Source organism: Meles meles, chromosome 9 (assembly GCF_922984935.1).
Source record: "Meles meles chromosome 9, mMelMel3.1 paternal haplotype, whole genome shotgun sequence".
Taxonomy (NCBI): Eukaryota; Metazoa; Chordata; class Mammalia; order Carnivora; family Mustelidae; genus Meles; species Meles meles.
In genome coordinates this window covers 97,224,567-97,244,755 of record NC_060074.1, presented here as the reverse complement: position 1 = coordinate 97,244,755, position 20,189 = coordinate 97,224,567, and the positions used below count along the sequence as shown (strand labels likewise).

At 53.6% G+C, this 20,189-nt stretch overlaps 1 protein-coding gene across 3 annotated transcripts in view; it reads left to right on the top strand.

The window, feature by feature from the left end:
* MGAT5 (alpha-1,6-mannosylglycoprotein 6-beta-N-acetylglucosaminyltransferase) overlaps window positions 1-20,086 on the top strand; it is a 339,352-nt gene extending 319,266 nt beyond the window's left edge. For all 3 annotated transcript variants that reach the window (XM_046018618.1, XM_046018616.1, XM_046018617.1), the window contains 2 exons: window positions 8,076-8,233; window positions 14,060-20,086. In XM_046018618.1, coding sequence (XP_045874574.1) covers window positions 8,076-8,233; window positions 14,060-14,258 — 357 coding nt within the window. In that variant the 3' untranslated portion in view covers window positions 14,259-20,086. The remainder of the gene's footprint in view (window positions 1-8,075; window positions 8,234-14,059) is intronic.
* The last annotated feature ends 103 nt before the right edge of the window (window positions 20,087-20,189 follow it).

Here is a 20,189-nt window from a genome sequence, read left to right as displayed (position 1 = left end):
CCCGGGCTCACTCACCCAGTGGGAAAGAGTCGTGACTTGAGGGAAACCACTTGCTTTTTTCCCTTCATGCCCTGGACCTGCACACACCACCACTGCTTGGCTGTACTGGAAGTGCTGATTTGGGTTGCATGTTCTTCCAAATCAGCACTCTGTACGAAGGGATCTCTCCAGCAGTGGGGGAGGAACTGCGGGCTGGTGCCAAGGCAAAAATCCCTTGTAACTTCAGATCAAGAGCAGCATTCTTCCCTAACCTGAGTGTCCAGGCCTGTTAAGGTTCTCATGATGCACTTCTTGGGAATGATTTAGGTATTTGCCTCAGGCCAGAGGGGATAGAACAGGTTCTTTTAAAGGAATGGCAGTGTTTAGGTTGCTTTCTGAAAACCACACATATGTTCCTCATTCGTATTTTCTTTATTTCCCGTAAAGATCCTGTAAATGGGCAGGATGATTATGCTCGCATTATTTTGCGAAGAGCTGTGTAATTCAGGTGAAAACGTTCTGGTGATGTGGAAGGAAAATGAGTTAACCTCAAGAGCCACTGTGGAATCAGCTTCAGCTCCTGGGAAATCTGGTTTCTCCGAGCCCATCTCGAACTCCCCAGCAAATGTTCTAGATGCAAGGACAAGCTTGGTAGTGAATCCAGATAGCCCAGGGTAGCAAGGAGTGGTGGTGGAGCAGACGGGTTGCGGGGGAAGAGGAGGAGGAACTGGAACTGAAAAGGGGACAGGGTTGGCCCTAGATTGGGGAATGTTTGCTCTTTGGAGAAGTGAACAGTTGCTGTTGGCCTAGCCATTCCTGATCACAGATACTGACTGAAGAATGCTTAAGGGCTGGAGGCCCCACTCTCCACAATCTTGGGCATGTTCCTATCCTCCCCATCCTCTTGCTTCTTCTGTGCAGTGCGGATACCTACCCCAAAAGGTTGACGGGGGAGTCAATAGACTAATGCAGGTATAGGGCCAAGAGCAATGCCTGACACAGAGTAGGGTCTCGGGAAGCCTCAGCTGCTTGCTGCTGCTGGAGCCCAGCCCCCAACCAAGGTGTGCATTTTAGGGAGTCTCATTGAGACATAAGTTACAGACCAAAATTCACTCCATGTAAGGATATAATTTAACGATTTTTTAATCACATTGATAAAGGTGTGTGGTTACCGCCAAGGTCTAGTTTTATAGCATTCTCATCCCCCTAAAAATCTCACTTGATACCTATTTTGCAATCTTGGCCCCAGCCCCTAGGCATCCCAGGTTCTGTGTTCTGTTCCTGGAGATTTGCCTTCCCTGGAGATAACTGGCTTCTTGGACTCAGTGTGATGTTCATGAGGTCCGTGCGCGTTCACGTATCAGTACTTCATTCTGTATGGTTATTATTATTATTATTATTATTATTATTATTATTGCTGAACAGTGTTACACTGTGTGGCTCTGCCCCTGTTTGTTCCTGCATTCACGCCTGACGGACGTGTGTGCCGCTCCCACCTTGGGGCGGGTGTGAAGAGTGTGTGAACATCCCCACACCTGTGGATGTGCGCTAGAGGATGTGGGAGATCTGTGGCTAACTCCTAGAGGAGTGAGCTTGTTGGCTCGTTGATGTGCACCTGTAGAGACCAACCGTGGAGACGGACGGCGACAGCTCAGCATCACAGCCACCTCCCGAGTTGTACCTGTGGAGACACAAATCTACACCCGCTGCTGGCCCCAAGCCCAGCAGCAGCTGTGAGCCCGGCAGCCACCTGGGGACAGTGTTCGCTCCTTTGAGGACAGCACAGGCCGAGAATGGGAGATATCATTGGGCAACTGAAATGTCTTTAATCCGGTCAGTCATTATTTATGAAACACCTGTTTTGTGCCAGGCCCTGGGCTCTCTCAGCTGTAACAGAAAGAACAAATACGTCCCTTACCTCTCAAATAGCTGACGGAATTTGGCTCAAACCCCAATTTCAAGGCCTACAACCTGTCCCTTTCTTTTTTTTTTTTTTTTTTTCTTTTGTCTTTTTTGCCTCCCAAATTCCTGGCCTTACTTCCTCTAGATCCCACCCCCAGACCTGTATCTGCCCCTGTCTCCTTGGCTGCACACAGTTTGTGCAGAAATCCACTCGCCCTTGCTGCGTCGGGGATGTAGTAACTCTATAGGGTTTGCCCAGGACCGGGTGTGGGGCTGGAGGAGATCCCTTCACAGCAGCCAGGAGAGAGGGCAGGCCAGCACGGCATGGGGAGGGGCGGGGGCAGCACCTTGTCATCTTCTCTGCTCTTTGGCTGTTTCTGGGAACCACATTTTCTCCACACTGTGACTTGGCCTCCGTGACAAAGGCAGCGCCCTTACTTCTGTTCCACAGTAGGTTGTCTTCGCTTGGGCAAACGTTGCCTATTCTCATGAAGTTCCTGACAGTAAACCTTTCTTATTAGAGTCATTTCCAGAGAATTTCAGAAGCCAAATTTAGGGGAATTCGATGACCTGTTGAAATAATGGTTAGAGAGGAATGCAGATGTTCTGTGTTCTAAGTGGGCTTGTTAACCAGGTTGGAAAACTATTAAGTCTCATCCTGTCTCTAGAAAGTCTCTCTGAAGGAGAATATTGTTCCTTTCTACTTTTACTGTTAAAGCCCCGTTCAGCCGCTGTATATTGTGCACCAGCTATCCACAAAGCACCATGTTTGTGGGAGGCAGGTAGCTCCTATGCAGCCTACGAAACCCAGCCCAGAAGTCCCTACTACCTGGAAGCCTTCTCTGACGGCTTCCACCACACTTTCCATCCCCACAAAGTGAATCATTTACCTACTCTGAGTGGCCTTTACATCCTGTTTGGACATCTGTTTTCTGCTGTTTTATAATTCTTTAAATATTGGCCTCAACATTTAATAGCCAAAGATGTGTGCAGTGACTCGACGGGACCTCTGGGACCCCACCTTTGCTATTTCTGGCCCCCACCATGCACACTCTCAGCTCCCTACCACGTGCAACTCCCTGCTCCTCTGGAAGCCTGTGAGACACTCCCTTGTCACAGCCTCTGATCCTGGTTTGCCTGTGCCTGGAATGTTCTTCCCAGATCCTTGCAAATACCTGGGTCTTTTCTCAAATGCCCCTTCTCAGTGGTGCTCTATCTGGACATCGTCTCCCTCAGCAGTCTCAATCCTTTTTCCTCACCTCTTTCTCTTCTAGAGTGCTTACTACCCTTCAACATAGATATTTTTTTCTGTCTTTCGCATTGAATATAAGGTCTGTGAAGGCGGGAGTTTGGTGGCTCCTTTTTTGTCACGAATACCCAAGGGCCTAGAAAACTAGAAAAGTCTCTTACACATAGTAGTAGTAAAAGCCAACCTGTAGACGGCATAAAAGCCAACCTGTAGACGGCATTGTGTATATCAGGTACTTTTTGAACACTTACCAACACCTATGATAAAGTTGAACGTATGAATGACGCACAGCAAGAACGTAGAACCAGAACGATCACAACATACTGTAACCCAGGTTATGAGACTGTGGTCTCTGTCCTGGTATCTCGCTGTGCTGCGCTCACCTGTCTTGTGATGCTATGAGGCGATGAACTGCCCACCTGAGGAGATGACGTCCGGGGATGATGCAGGCGCTGCGATGTAGCCACCGCTGGCCCTCTGACGTCAGGAGGAGGATCATATACTTTGAGGTGACTGTTGACGCAGGGAGCCGAAACTGGAGAAAGCAAAGCTGTAAAGGGGCCGGAGGGGGCAGTTCTGAACCCTTAGTCTTTTCTGCTTCTCAGCAAGTGTTTAGTTGAATGAACCAGAGGATGGGTGAGAAGGGGAGGAGACGAGGCGGGTGGGCCTTGCCATACTCGGCTGTTCTGAGGTGGGAGAAACGGAAGGCCTCTAGCCTCCCATGAACACCCAGGAGGGCTGGCTCCTGGGCATGAGAGGAGACTTAGTTAGGATTGGAACTGCTCGTTCAGTTGTGCCCTCTGGGTAGCTGGACGAGAGATGGCTTTCACGGGTCAAGTGTCATACCCCATCCAGGTGTTCGGCATGTACCTTCCGGACCTGGGAGCAAAGAAGGGTCTACCTTGGAATATGATCTTTACCATCTCTAGGTGCCTCCTTATGAGTCACCTCGTTTTGTCTCACTGGAATTCTCTAAGTACTGAAAGACCTTTGTAGACGTGAAAGCAGGGAGAGAGCTTGGGGGCCGTCGGTGGGCGTCCCCTGCTGGAGGCCAGAATCGCATCCTTCATCCCCACACTCCCTCCTGCCTCACCTGGCGTCATGCTTACCAGGACACCTTCAGGCTCTCCAGATGGTTCACCAGGCCTTAAGAAGGTCCTGCTGCTATTTGCACTACTTCTTATCCTCCTGGCCCCCAAGACAGACTGCTGAGAGGATGCCAGACCAGCCTGCAGTGAGCCATGAGCCAGGGTGTCTGGGACCCAACAGCTCACGTGAAGGTGAGCTAATAAGCCTGCCTAATAAACAAGCCAGTGGGCTGGCTCCGCATAGCCTTGAGGCAACATCCCTTCGTGTAGCCCCTACAGCGCCTTCTGCGGGGCTCCATTTATCCAGAGCTGCTCCGGGCTCTGCAAGTGCCCGCACTGCAGTGCCTCACACACTCACACCCCCGCCCCTGTACAGGGCAGAGGTCCCCTGCTCCGCGGAAGGGCGAGAACGAGGAGCCGAGCGGTTGCAGAGCACCTGCCGCTGACCAGCCTTCGGTCAGTTCTGTCAGCTCAGATCTGGGTCTTCCCACTGGAAGCATTTTTCCTGGTCTGACACAGCAGAACCTTTCCCCTTGTTTCAGTTTTACCCCTTGGACTGCTCCACATACCACATAAGGCCAAGAACGAAAAAGAGACCGTTTCTTAAGGGTCCACCAGACCGAACAGCTATAGGGATACTGTCCTCAGGCCTAACTGCCTGTAGACATCTGTGGAGAGACATTCTGTGTTTTCTTACAAGCTGTAAAAGCCATAATTGGAGCCTTCAGCAGTCGTGGGTTTCCGGCTCCCCAGCCTCATCCAGGGGTGGGCCACGCTGAGTCCTGTAAGCAGGGAGAAGAATCCTCACGGAGCCTCTAGTGATGTTCGGTGTAATCTGATTTGGTTTCCTGGATGTCCAGCCATTCTGTATGCTCACATGTAGGCTTTGGCGTTGCATTTTAAATCTCTTTATGATAATGCCTAAAGGCTACAGAAGTTCTCAGATTGCTTCTAAAGAAGTAGAAGCCGAGTTGTTTGCATTAGGCAGCCAGAGAAACAAACCAAAAAGCAACACTTAACCTTTTCCAAATATCTGTGCACCTGCTCAGCTTTGATCAATGATTCCATTGATCGTGGTGTCGTTGGTGACAGCCATCCTCACGGGATGGACAGAGCACCAAAGGGCAGCCAGTAAGCTTCCGTATGCTGCCAGGTAAGAGCCACAGCCACCAGTGAACTCCGTGACCCAGTTCACGGTGCCGTGGTCTGTGCTGTCATGCCATCCCCCTCAGTAACAGCTCCCAGGCCAGGGTTACTGTGCACCCCCCGGGCTTAAAATGCACATGGACTGCACTCAGGATCATCATGAATCAGGCGCCTGGGTGGCTCAGTGGCTTAAGGGTCTGCCTTCGGTTCAGGTTATGATCCCAGGGTCCTGGGATCGAGTCCCACATCGGGCTCCATGGTCAGCAGGAAGCCTGCTTCTCCCTCTACCCTTTACCCCACTCGTGCTCTCCCTTGCTTTCTCTCTCTCAAATAAAGTTTTAAGTAAAACTTAAAAAAAAATGGTCGTGAATCTGAGGGGTTAGATGGGGTCTTCCCACCATGCATCACTTTCAGAAGGTTAGGCTGGGTCCTCATGTGTCTAAATAATCCAGTGTGTTCCTAGCATCTCTACAGTGTGAGGCTCTCTGGAGTCTTCTCTTTTCAGCTGCTGTGAATCCACTTCCAAGGTGTCTCAACCACAACAGCAAAGGGTTTCTGTCTGTTGGCCACCAAACTCACTCAGGCTCTCAAGGAGTCCAGTCCCCTCACGATGAGAGTCGTGTGATGTGGAGGACCGCAGTGGGCTTGCCTTGCTCGTTGGGGTCCCCATCATGGATTGGAGGAGGCTGGAAGGGAACCCACCCTGAGTAGTCAGTACCCCCCAGTCGCCCTTCTCAGCAGGTTACAGCATGGCCTCCTTAGGGAAGGAGGGAGACGCAGGGGCCATAGGAAGTCATCAGTATCATCAGCTTCGTTTTCCTGATGAGGCGGGAGGCGCCCTCACAGCCGCTACCTGCAAAGCCTGGGCGGCATTCCCTTTGGTCTTTTCTGTTTTCTTTTGCTCACTAAAAGTAGTACAAGCACAAATTAAAAAAAAAAAAAATGCAAGCGATACAAAAGTGCCCTCTTGGATGCTGCTCTGGCCTGATTTCCGCAGCTGCACCCCCTCTTTGTAAGGGACCAGGCAGAGCCGGAGTCACCCACCACTCCAGGCCCACCTGCAGCGCTCCACGCGACCAGCTCAGGGGGCTGGGGGGCCTGAAACACTTCCTGTGCGGGTGCGGGTTCTGGGAGCCCAGGGCCTGAGCTTACAAATCTACTCCTCATCCACACCGACCAAAAACAGGAAATGTGAGGACAAAGAAGATATTCCAGGACATTCACTGGGAAGGGGATCTCCCTACCACTCCAGACTCCGTTCCCCGCTCGGTGGCCCCCACGCCAGCCGGACAGATTCTTGGGGGAGCATATGCACGTTCATAAGCACCTTTCCAGCCGCTCCGCCGCCCCGTGCTTGGCACGCATGGAAACACACTCCTCACCATCCTTCAGCCGGCTTCTTTCAGCCCTCAGGATGTCCTGAAGAGGTTTCCATGTCAGCACGTGGAGATCTGTTACATTTTGGAGTATTGTGTTTAAACAGCTAGTGAACTGCAGCTTTTAGATTACTTCAGATCTCTTGCCTCTACTCTAACACTGCCGCTGGGATATCCTGGGTGGGTTTCTTTGGACCCCGTGTGTCCCCATATGTCTGTAGGGTGAGTTCCTACCGGTGGAATCCAGAGCCCAGGATCCTGAGCCGCTCTGAGCACTCCCGAGGGCGCATCCGCCCCGGGACGCAGTGAAGCAGGCCTGGCTCTTCAGGTCTCCCGCAGGGACATTGCCTTCTGCAACCGGGGCAGCCTGACTAGGATTCCAGATCCAGTGTGTGAACAGAGCGAGCTCCCCGTGCGGCTAGTGCAGGAGTTCCCACCGCTGGTGCCTGCTCAGGGTACAGCCGGAGCGAAAGCCTGGGGTTGCAGGGCGGAGAGCTCCCTGCTCTTTCTAGGCCCTCTCTCCAGCCCCGCTCGGTCAGCACGCTCATCACCCCACCTGCCCCTTCACTGAGCCACCCGGGCGGCTTCCTGGCCCACCCCGGGTCTTCCTGCGCTCCCTCTAGAGCCTGAAAGTCACTAGCTCTCTCCCACACCGGGCACCCCTGCGGCTGCTGGGCCACGGGCACCTCTCTCTGCCAGGTTCCTTCACCTCGTGTCACATGTTCTCAGACTGGTTCCCTAGTGGAATTAGCGCAGCCTTAGGGCTGTTTTCAACTCAGGAGCTCTGAGCCCCCACCAAGGCCCTGACCCGGGGGCGGGCCCCACCAGGCGGGCCCCACCCGCCCTGCCTGCGGACCCCTCCACGTCACTAGTCAAAACTAGCGCTTGCCCAACAGTGTCCCCCCGGGTATCCGTCACATTAGGTAGACACTGAAAACGCTTTCGGATTTAGAGCTAAGAACAGAACGGCTGGTGAAATAGGGCCTGGAGCTGGACCTTCAGGGCTGGAGGCTTCGAACTGCGGGACTGAAGGTGCCGGTAACAGACCGTCACCATCCCCAGCGGACATGGTGCTGTACACATGCAGTGTGTTACTGTCACCCGCGAGCCCTGTGTGGACGATACTCTTGTCCCCCGTTGAGGATGAGGCAGACATGTTCCTGACCAAGGAACTCGTCCCAGAGGAGCCCGTTCCCACCAAGCCTGTCCAGTTCCCACCTCCTGGCCTTCACCGCTCTCTCCACGGGCTGCCTCTCCTTGTCGGGGCCGCTGGGCAGGCCGGGATCCCCGCCTGAGTCCTTGCTCCCTGGACTGACAGCCTCCTTGTCATTGTAGGACTTCTGCCACGGGCAGGTGATGTGGCCGCCCCTGAGCGCCCTCCAGGTGAAGCTTGCTGACGCCGGCCAGTCCTGTAAGCAGGTGTGCCAGGAGAACCAGCTCATCTGCGAGCCTTCTTTCTTCCAGCACCTCAACAAGGACAAGGACTTGCTCAAGTAAGTACTGGGGGTCGTCAGGCCTGGGCCAGCCTCCACCTCGCCTCTGGGTTGGGTCAGAGCTGGGCCGAGAGGGACGAGCCTTAGGGAGCAGGTTGCGGCATGGTCCCCCACCCCGCCCACTGCCGCACTCCCCCAGAAAGCTAGACCAGCAGTTGTGTTGTTTGGCGGATGAGGTCACCTGGCACGCTGACAGATTTAGAGTTCAAACGTGGGTGTTATATTGGCAAAACTAAGGCCAGTGTTTGGGATCATAGATTGTGGAAAAGGTTCGGTGTGTTCATGTTATACCGGGAACTGCGGGAGTGGAGATGGGCTCAGAAAGCAATGAAAAGTAAGGGTTGGGGGCTGGCTTTTGACGCCCACAGCAAGTCCCCTCATCACCTTCCCCCTCCTGCGGCCCCTGTCCCCTCTCGCACTTGATTCCAGCACTGTTGGCACATGGAGCACGGCAGGGGCACAGCAGGCCTGACTGTGCCGCGTTCCGCAGCAGGGAGGCGGGGCGGCACGGGAAACACAGGCCAGAGCGGCAGCCAGACCCAGACGGGGCTTCCCGGGTGGCTGGAGTGCTTCCCCTCGTGCCTGCATTACTTGGTGCGATCCCATTCCTTTCCCTTGGCATTTGCAGACCCCAGATTTCTATGTGAGGTTTCTTCTGGCCTCTGATCCATGACCCCTGTGAGTACTAAGTCTGTGCTCCCCGTTTTTATTACACCCACCCTGGGCCTCATCTGACTTAATCACTGAGCCCTCAAAAAGCTCTGGTGAACAGACTTGTTGTCCCAACCCTAAATGCTCAGTGGTACCATCCAGTCCTGAAGAGGAGTTTTTTTTTTTTTTTAAAGATTCCATTTATTTATTTGACAGACAGAGATCACAAATAGGCAGAGAGGCAGGCAGAGAGAGAGGAAGGGAAGCAGGCTCCCCTCTGAGCAGAGAGCCCGATGCGGGGCTCGATCCCAAGACCCTGAGATCATGACCTGAGCCGAAGGCAGAGGCTTAACCCACTGAGCCACCCAGGCGCCCCCTGAAGAGGAGATTTAAGAAATGGAGTGTGCTCGCTGCTCGTGGCCTGCCTTTCTCCGGTGCTGGCTTCATGCCTCGTTGCAGTGGTCGGTCATCTGTGGTCATCTGTGCACAGATGGCTGAGCTAGCCTCGTCCTGGCCATGCGTCATCTTATTCTCAAGCATGGTATAAAACCCTTGTTCCAGAGAGAGCGTGGCCTCTCACATCTCGCCTGAGGGAAAGCTCCCCTGAGTAGAGGTGTGGAAGATGCTGGTTTTCCCCCTTCTTTTTATGTGAAGACTGAGCTCAGAGGCCACCTGGATTCCACTATTAAAACAAAGTCTGGAAGAGAGTCAGTATGGCGCTGTCCTCTGTCACCACAGAAACTTTGTGAGAGGGGTTAGTGGTCTGCTACATAAGGAAAGATAATTCTAGAAGCTTCCTTCTCCATAGCACATATCCTGAATTCTGGTATCCCAGGAGGGGCTTCCTCCTGGCTCCTTTGGCTACTTTCTGTAGCAAGGTAGCTTTTTGAGAACGCTGAGTATCTCTCTCTCTCTCTCTATGGAAGTCTGGATTTGCTGGAGGTAGATTAGGGACAGTGCACACACAGCTGTCTCCGTGCAGTTCCCATCTCCACCTCTGGAGAAGGACAGATGAGAAGCTGCATCCTGGGAATGGAAGCCAAATGGAACTCCTCTACAGCACGGCCCTTCCTTCCCCGCCAGGTAGGAGTCAGGGCTCCTGCCCAGGTCAGAGGCTCAGGACCCGGCTCAGATAGCGCAGGGTCCCACACAGCCAGCCTGTCTCCGGAGCAAAGATCTAGGTCCGGTGCAGGGATAGAAAGGGGAGCCAGTGGGTAAATTGCCTCTGTTCCATCCATCTTCTCCCCTATAAGATTGGGGCAGCCCGGATGAGGGTGAGCAGAATGGCCCCTCCGTCCAGAGAGCCTTGGGCCGTGGAGCAGGATTAAGGCTGCCAGGCTGAGACCAGAAAAGCCAGGCCCCTCCCCAGCCTCCCTGTCCACCTCCTCATCCTCTGCAGAGCCCATGGAGGGCAGAGGGCCTCAGGGGGCTGTCCCGTGGCTAAGCCCTGTGCCATGGGACTGCTTCACAACCCTCTTCCAAACCCCACTGTAGTCATGTGGGTTTTCTCCCAAGGAGGCAGCACTGACCGCTAATTCCGTAATAAAGCTGTCTGAGATTAATTCCCTGAATGTAAGAGGCCTGTTGAACACCTTGTTCCTGCATTTGTAAATGCCGATAATGCTGTGAAGCCCCAGCTATCCGGCGGTCTGTTGAGTGCCTGCTCCATATGAGGCAGTCCTGACTCATCCATATTCATGGCCAATGAGCAAAATGAGTGGCTCCTACAAGCCCATGCTACTTTCTCTTCTCCACCTTGGGGCCAGGTTCTCAGCTTAAGCTCCTTTTAGTCTTTGGTGCCCATGACCTTGAAGAATGATTGAAGAACCTTGAAGAACTGTCTATCCCCACTGTGCAGTAGGAATTTATATCACACAGATCAGGCCCTTTGGAGTTTCCTGTGCTGTCGTCTCGAATCAGGGGCAGTGAGGCAGCTGGCCGTGGAGCTCCCGTTCACACGGGGCGCCATGTGAGTGCTGGGGGTGCCCCAGACTCTCATGCCCGGAACATGCATGATTCAGGCACAGCCCAGGGGGCAGGGGTCCAGAGGCAGAGGCCCCAGGAAAAGCCAGAGTCCAAGCTGGGGTGGGTCCATCGGGAGGACCTTGGCTCCGTAAGTAGGGACACGTGTCACTGTGACACCTTATTTGTAATTTTGCTACCCTTTCAAGTCACAGCTTCTAAAATATTAAATGAAAGAGTTGGGCATTTCTTTTTGAACATGGGAAATTGAACATGGGAAATTCTAAACCATGAATTCTAGACCGTGAACACTTTAGCATCTGAGTCAGAGAGGTCACGAGTGAGTTTGGGGGACTTGGTGGATTCAGGGCAGGAACAAGCAGGGCAGGGGTAGGGAGGAGGGGAGGAGTATAGCCAGTAGGTGGGGTCCTGCTGGCAGCCCTTCATCCTGTGTCCCTCTGTCTCAGGAAGGACGAGCCGTTTCTGCCTCTCAGGACGTAGGCAGCCCCATGGGAAGGTGGCCAAGAGCTGTAAATGCGAACCCAGGGCCCCCTCCCATCCTGTACGAGGCCAGCTGCGGGGAGGTCAGCACCTTTGGGACAGAAAGGAAGCAGCAGTGTGCTTGGCGTCTGAGTGGAGTGAGAGTGTGTGTGAGACAGACAGACAGACATCACAGAACGGGGAAGCAGGGGCAATACCGTGGGCGCTCTGAAAAGGGAAGAGATTCACCAGTAGGGAGAGGGGAGGCTGGTTTCCAGACACACTCCAGCAATGGGGGAAAATCCCCTCAGCTCTCTGACTCGGGCCAGAGGATGGTAGAGTGCTCCTCCTGCCTGCCTGGGGCTGTGGGACAGGGACGGGCTCATCAGAGGGAGCGCCCCCTGGGGGCTTGGTGGTCCGATGGCCTCCACACATGTCTTGAGCCGTCTGGGCCCATGGCCTCCATCCCCTGAACGTTCAGGGAGCTGCCCCGTGACGGGTCACCTGTCATGCTGGGGACTATGCCCTTTGTGGTGGTCTCCGGACATCATCCCTAGGCAGGCTTCTTCCACGGCGGCCTCAGCTGAGATGTGTTCACGGACACGTGCACGTGTGTGCTCACTCCCAGGAGCACATGCTTAGATAGAGGCTGCCTGGGTGACCCGGGGCCGGAGCCGGAGGGTTTCCGCATGGCTCCTGTTAGACCCCCGTCAAGGGGTCTGAGAGCTTTCCACACCGCTGGTTAGCAGTGCACACGGCCCCTGGCTTGAGTTAAGACATAGCAGCTGCTCTAATTCACCTAAACAAATAAATAACCTAAGCCTCTGTATTCTAAAGCTCTGCTCCGTGTGGAATGCTATAGTGCGCAGATGAGCTCTGGAGACCCCTTTCTGAGGGTAGGCCAGCGAGGGTATCCTGCGGATGACCTGGTAGCCCCAAATCTCTGACTCACTTTTTTTTTTTTTTTTTTTTTTTTTTTTTTTAAGGAAATCCATAAATCCGCACTTCCTGCCCTTGTTTTCGTGGTCTGTGACCTTCATGGCCTGGGTGCCTACGTCTCCCAGCTGGCACAGCACGACTAGAGGAGTTGAGGCGGTTGGAGAGGTCGTAGAGCTCCCTGGTGGCTGCAGGAGCTGCCTCCCGCGGGATCCTCACCCTGTTAGCAAGAGTGGAGATCGCAGGGAACAAAATGGAGATGGTTGGCGCTTTCCTGGCACGGGCCGAGGGAGGGAGGCGGCGGAGCCCACCCCGTGTCTGCCCGGCCAGGGCGGCCACGATGGTGGTGACGGCGGCAGGGCCACACACCTGCCAAGTGCTCTCGGAGCGCTGGTTTCTGCACCTCCTCCCCGAGTTGAGGATTCTCTGTCCCACTGTACTTCAGGGAAACTGAGGCCAAGGGAGGCTCATAGAGATGAAGTCGGGACTCAAACTCAGGACTGTGCGGCCGCCCTACACCCTCTTCTTTGAACGGGTCCCACCTGGCATTTGGGACGCCGTGCTGGACCCCGGCTGAGGCAGTCCTGCTCTCGGGGCCATGGAGTGGCTGGGACCAGGATACCCAAGGCCAGAGGAGAAAGGACGCGGCTCTTGTTTGAGATCACGTGCCGGCGCTGTTGGTTACCCCCAGCCCTACAGGCAGTGGCCCCAGTTTCAGGAAGCAAAGCCACCACGGTCTGGGTCTCAGTTGTTGGAAGAAGATGGCAGGAGGAGCAGGAGCGCAGGTTTGCAGTCAGGGCTTGGATTCCCAGTCCTGCATCCCGCCCAGCAGTCCTGAAGCCTCAGACACTTAACTGTCAAGAGGGGGGAGGGAGGGAGCCTGCTATGGCCATAGACCAAGGTGACTGCAGAGGTCTGGTGACTTGATGCCCTGGGACCCCCGCCATCTCTAGGAGAGCATCTGATGGGAGACTAAGGCCATGTCACATGAATCCTTTTAAACCACCAATAAAAATATTAAACAGAGTTCTTCAGAATATTTAAATAATGCCTGTCTTTGCCCCACTCTCACTCCTCTGGGATAACCATTGTTAAGGCTTGAGGGGGTAGCCCTCTCGAGTTTCGAAGTGCATACACGTACAGGTTGGTCCCCAGCATCTCCTCCTGTCACTTGCCTTCCTCGAGGACAGCTCTCCGTGCTGGTTCTTGCATTTCTTTTTTTTTTTTTTTTAATTTATTTATTTGACAGAGATCACAAGTAAGGAGAGAGGCAGGAAAAAAAAAAAAAAAAAGGAGAGAGGCAGGCAGAGAGAGAGGAAGGGAAGCAGGCTCCCTGCTGAGCAGAGAGCCCCATGCGGGGCTCCATCCCAGGATCCTGAGATCATGACCTGAGCCAAAGGCAGAGGCTTTAACCCACTGAGCCACCCAGGTGCCCCTGGTTCTTGCATTTCTGCCTAATTCTTTCTCAAGGGCTGCGGGGACCTCCGAAAGCACAGACGTGCTGCAAACCCTTCAGCCCTTCCTTCCCCACTGGGTGAGTATTCGGGTTGTTTCCATCTTGTCTCCCTTACAGCACCGCTTTGGTAGGCAGCCTTGAACACACATTCCCGCACACATACCTTTCTCAAGCCTGGACTCCTGGTGGGAGGGCATTGCTACGTCAGAGGGTGACTACCATTTCCTTTTTGTGACAGGTGACCCCAGCGTGCTCCCCACACCGCAGGAGGCGGGCCAGAGAAGCCAGTGACAGGACCGTTCCTGCCTATCCAACACTCACGCCTGTCTCTTCCTTTTCAGGTACGAGGTGATCTGCCAAAGCTCGGAGCTGACCAAGGACATCCTGGTGCCCTCCTTCGACCCCAAGAACAGGCACTGTGTGTTTCAAGGTGACCTCCTGCTATTCAGCTGTGCGGGCGCCCACCCCCGGCACCAGAGGGTCTGCCCCTGCCGGGACTTCATCAAGGGCCAGGTGGCTCTCTGTAAAGACTGTCTATAGCGGCCCCTGGCTCGGCCCTGCATTCACTCTGCCGGGGGGAAACAGGGGCTCCAACCCCGTCGGGACAGACATCGTGTCATTCAGGGACTCTCCCCAGAGCCTGAACTTTATGCTGGGAGGTTTCAATTTGGTATTGCTCCTTCTGTGGTCCGAGCACCAACAGGGGAATCCTCGCCGAAACAGAAGGAGCAGATGTCAGGGCAGGAGCCTGGCTTCTCCTTGGCACGACTTCCTTTTTATTTCTTGAGGAGACTGTCACTGCAGCTGCTCCAAGGCAGAAAGAGAGTCTCAAGATTCGTTGAAAACAGAACCAGAGGAGGAATGGAGCTTGTCAGAAAGAACTTTCTAGGGCAACATTCCTAAACCCATTAACTTATTTATTTGGGAGGGAGGGAGGGGGAACAGGGAGGGCAAAGAGGGACTGATCACACGTCTTGTTTCTCTGATTTCCCACTGTTTACTGTCCACCTTCACTGTATTATTACTCCTGTCTGCTTCCAAAAGGAAGCAGGAGGGAGACGGGGTGCACTGTGGGGCTGGTGGCTCACTTGAGGGCAGCTGCGGGGGCCTAGCTCCTCAAAGTGGATAGTAGCAGAACAAAAGAAAGTCTTGTGTATGCTTGACAGATGGCAGCTAGAGGACAGGCACCTCCTGGGCGTGGGGGGACAGACCCGTGTTGTTGTCCTGAGAGCCCAGCCAGGGACCAAAGATGGGGCCGTTTTGCAGTGAGAGCTCCTTTCCTCAACCCTCCCCCCTCCTACCCCCGTCACACGCATGCACGTGCGCGCACCTTGGCCCCACGCCTTTCCTTTAGGAAAGAGAAACAGGATTGGGGAATTGATATTTGCTGGTTGGTGGTGAATTCACCCTCTTTCCAGTGCCACTGGAAGGAGGAAAGTAGAAACATGGGTCACGCTTGTTTACTCCTGAAGCAGGTGATGCGAGCTGGGGTGTGGACAGGCATGAAACTGGCCCCTAAGAACCAGTGACGCCACCACAGCTGTGCTCCAGACAGGTGGGCTTGTGTTCTGTTCCTTCTCGTGTCTCCTGTCACCAGAGCTGCACGAAGGAGGCTCTCCATGGCGCTGATGTTGGCAGGGGGAGCAGGGGCAGGCCGGCTGAATGTGGCGTGTGGTCCTGGCAATCGCCCGTGGGTGTGAGTGCATGGGTGTGTGTCTCGCACGGGGCTGGAGTCTGATGCTGGTTCTTACTCGAGGCTCGAGTATTCTGGGGGGTGGTGGCATCCTGAGTTGGCAGGTTGGCCCAGTCAGACTCACTGGATGTCCCCCACTAACCCTGGAGTCCCCCACTCTCCGCCATGGTGGGAGCTCCCTGCCCCCACCCGGCCCTGCTTCAGTGCTCTGGCTGGAAGTGCGCGTGTTTCCTGTGAAGCCCCTGGCATCTCCAGGCTGGTAACGGTGAGCCCTCTTCTCCTTGCAGCACATCCCAGTCATGAGCTGTGGCCTGAGCCCCCCAGCCCTCCCTGGTGGCTGAGTGCCTTGGTCCCCTAGCACCATGCTCTGCCCCTGCGGCTCTGTGCTTGCCGGCACCCTTGCTGCCATCCGGGACAGCAGCCCAGCCTCCGCCCCCCAGGACAGGCTGGCAGGGCTCACGGTTGGGTGGGCCTTCAGGAAGGGAGCTAGATCAAGAATCCTGCCTCTTGCAGACCACGGGCCCTGTGGAGCCTTTAGGTATGGGAAGTTAGACTGTGCCTGCTTCTCCATTCTTCCGTGGTGCGTAAATAGTATCAAGTGCACAGCCAGCCTTTTTTTTTCCCCTTAGACTCTCAGTGGGTCTGAATGTCACCTCTAACATCAGAGAGTGAAGGGAGTGAGGAGCAGCAGCTTTTAGGTGGCCCCTGAGCACATGTGACAGGGAGAGCTCGGATAAGGAGACCTCTGCCCTGAACGGTGCTGGGACCCCTCAGGAACTTGCTGAGAGCACCCTCTGAGCCCAGCAGCAAGGGTGTGTGAGTTGAGGGAATCTTGGTGATCTGGTGTGTGTGTATGTGTGTGTGTGTGTATGTGTGTGTATATAAATGTTCCTGCAAGTTTTGCAAGGGCAATTCCTGCTGTAGGAAAACAACTGCCTTCTGTGTTTTTAGGAACTGCTTTTCCCTATGAATGGGCCTCTGGGTTTCACCCTCCGTTGTGGCAATTCTGTTGAGCTACCAGGGCTGCAATCCCTGGGCCAGGGCCTCCCTCTGCTGGGCTCTTCGGGGAGCTTCCAGAGGTGAGGCTGTCATGCAGGCATTGGGCCAGCAGGGGGAGCCTGCGGACTGAGACTGGATTCTCTGGCTGGGCCAGATTAACCAACCCATTTTGCAGAGCTGTTTCAGTAAGCCTGGGAACTCAGAAAGCAAGGAAGCTGGGAAGCAACGTTCTGAGAGAGCTGCCACGCCGGCAAGGTGTTCTGGAAGCTGCGGGGATTGTTTGTGGCTCTCCTGTTTGCCAAGCTCAGGGCCTCTCAGCCTCCCTATTCCTTTCCTCTCCATCAGGACTCAGGTCTAGCAGGCCGGCAGAGCCCTTCCCCACGCTTGAAGATCCCTGTGGCACCCCCCACTCCCACAGTCCAGTAGTGGCCAGAAGGACCTGGAGTTCCGCAGGTGGGGCTGCTGCTCCGGGGACAAACCTGCACTCCAGGTGTCTGGGGCGTTAGGGGTAGAGGCAGTGACACCCAAATGTATCCAGCTCCCAGGCCACCACCTCCCAGACCCCAGGGGCCCAGGTCTGATCAGTGCCCTGCCCCCCTAGGGAGGGGACCTCCATCAGCCCTGTGTGGAAGGGGCACCGGGGCTGGCTGCCCTGGGAGAGGACTGTGCCTCTCGGGACAGCTGGGAGCCTCTGGTGGTGGTGCTCCTGCCATCTGAACAGAATCCTAAACCAGTTTTTAATTGCCGATTTCCGCAGGGACAGAGATCCTAAACAAGGATCCTTGTCTTCTGTGTCATAAGCATACCTTGCCAGTTTTTGTCCATTTTCTTTTCCTTAGTAAAATTTGCCCCCCCGCCCCGTGATCTTACTGAATTCTTAAACATGAGGGAAATGTATCTAATTTATTAAAAGAGAGAAAGCTTTCCTTTGAACCGTAAACACTTTTGGGAGTGAAAACTCCGGAAAGGGGAAGCACACTTCTTTTAATGCCAGTAAACACCTCCTTTATTTCATGTAAGTAATTTGATTTGCACATGTACAAATGGAGACACTTTTTGCATTTTTGCTTGGACTGGGTTTTGGTCACTGCTTTAGTTTGCTTTTGTGTGTGTGTTTGCTTTATGTTTTGAAAAGTAAGAGTGTTTCTTTGATATTTATTGTTTCTCTGATGTGCCTTTTCACTTTTCTTTGGGGTTGGTTTTTAGAATCTTGGTACCATTGAAGATAGGACACATCCTTGTGTCACCGAGGATGCTCAGGCTGGGCACCAGAAATATCCTCCCAGCCCCCTAGGCCACAGCCTCTGTGCCCCTGCACCCCCATGAGGCAATGAGAACCCCCAAGAGAAGGTCTGGCTTCCTCCCGGGCTGCTGGCCACATCTTTGGATCTGAGGAGAGCTGGTCGCCAACAGGCTTGTGCTCCCTGCAACTCAGGCACCCTGGTGATATGTGGCTGGGGCACGAGACCAGTCCTATCTGTGAGGTTGCACTGGGAGAAAAGCAGTCCCCACTTGATGTGATTATAATAAGGGGGGAAGAACATGCAACCCCTGCTGTTTCCTCAGGGAACACGGGGTTTATTTGAGTAAAGGTGGTAAAATTGTATGCTGTGTACAGGTGCATTTATGCTTTTGAGATCAAGGCAGGCCACCCGATTTCTCCAAGTTGGTGTACCTTCATTGTGTATATAATTGGGACAAATACCACCTTTTCCCATCCCCCCAAAATCTTTGATTTAAAAAAAAAAAAAAAAGTCTATTTTGTTAACGACAGGCTCGGTTGTATTACCATCCCAAGCCTGGATTACTTTATTTATTTTAAAATATTTTAATTTCCACATTGGCTTCATTCTAATCCCATCCATCCCTGTAGGGCCGCAGAGCATCTCCGTGGGAAGAGAGGGATGGACAGAAGGAGATTCAGACTTCTTTGGGGAGGTGGGGATTTCCTACCTGGAAAGCTGAGGGTGAGTTCTTTCATTCCTGTTGGCTTCAGCAAAAACTGGAAGCTTAGGTTTTTCTAGCAAAAGGCCAAATTAGCTGTATAGTCTCAGATGCAGAAACAAGTTACCTGCGCTTTCTTAGCACTTAGGGTTTTTGTGAGGATTCAGTGTTTAGCCGTGTCTGGCACATAGTAAGCCCTCGTAAATGTTAAATATTGTTATTATTAGCATTTCATAAAATTTGAGAAATCAAGAGCTAAGTTATACCTCCATGAAAATACTCCTCCAAGTTGATGGAATGTTGTAGGAATTTCTGGTTTGAGATGTCCAAGTCCCATGCCCATCCTGCTGGTTGAAATGTTACTGTATCCTCGAGTGCACTGACTGATTTGCAAATATGCCTGACTTCAGCCCCAGAGGGAACTAGGCTGTAAGAATGTGTAAACTGGAGACGAAAAGGGTGACCCAATGCTGGACCTCACCCCACTGATGTCTTCTGGACCATGCTAGGGTTCTTCTTTGTAGAACTTTTTGAGCTAGAATTAAAGTAAGTTCTCGGACAGATTGTACCCCTTAAATCAGTTAACTATATTCCTCTGAAACAAGTAATAAAGACTTCCTGTGTTTTATTTAAGGAGAAAGGAATGACCAGTTGAACTTTTGTCATTCCCTAGGAAGTCCCGTTGCTGTTCCCTGCTGGCCGGGGCAGCCCCTCCACAGACCAACCCACAGGGATCAGACCCTGGGCTGGTTAGCAGTCCCCGTGTTTGTTTGGCCCCCTTCCCCAAGAAGACCCACCTCTCCCCCAGCCCGGCTCGGCCAGCCCGGGGACCCTAAAACGATCTGACCACTCAGGTGGAGCTATGGTGGGAGGGAGGTTGGGGGGTACAGAGTGTCTTCAGAACCACTCCCAAGAGGCTGCTCAGTGATGTTTTCCCAGATCACCTAAATACCAGTTTGCCTTTTGTTTTATTGGGGGTTTCGCAGCTTTCTTCCCGGTTGTAGTTTTATCTTCTATCTCGGCCCTATTCTGGATAGACTGCAGTTGGGAGTATGGATGAATTTGCTGGAGTCCAGGGTCCTTCTAAGTTCCTTTGTGTTCTTTAGGGGAATCAGCAGTCTTCTGTGTTTGTGGGAATAAGACTGGAATTCTTCTTTAGAGCTTCGTTCCGTCTAACCCGAGATTCTGTGACACTTTAGGACCCCCCCCCCCCCAGCAGCTGGGGAGGCACAGCAGAGGGCAGCTGTGTGCTCCTATGGTGGGGGGGACCCATGTTGGGGGACAGGTGTGGGTGCTCAGACAGGCGGGCAACGCCACAGGCCTCGAAAGCCTTGCTGGGAACAGCAGGACGGGACCTCAGTGGGGGCCGCCACCTCCGCCAAAGCCAAGATGGAGCAGACCTGGGAAGCATGTTGCTCGCTGTCATGCCCAAGTATTCACGGGACAAGAGCAGAATGGTCGATGCCAAAGGAGAGGGTGCCATCCTTTCTATTGTAGTTGCTGTCCCAACCTTGATGTCCTTAAGCTAACGGCCGTTTGCGTGTGTGTCTTCAAAGAGCTCCCGGTACAACCGTTTTCTGCGGTTCACTTCCGGGGTTACGTAGTGCAGGAGTCTGCAAGTAAGGTGTCGCTGTCCACGTACTGTACCTGCATAGAGAACACTGCTTTGTTTTCCAATGTTGTAGAGAAAACTAGGGAGAACTTTATTTTTCAATAAACTTTTGCTGTGTGACAGGTGGCAGTGGTTTTTGGGGGTCTGGGCTGGGTGCAGGGTCAAACCCGGGACAAAGCCAGCGGCGTCCTCCTGTGCCGGCATCCACTGATGACGGCCACCG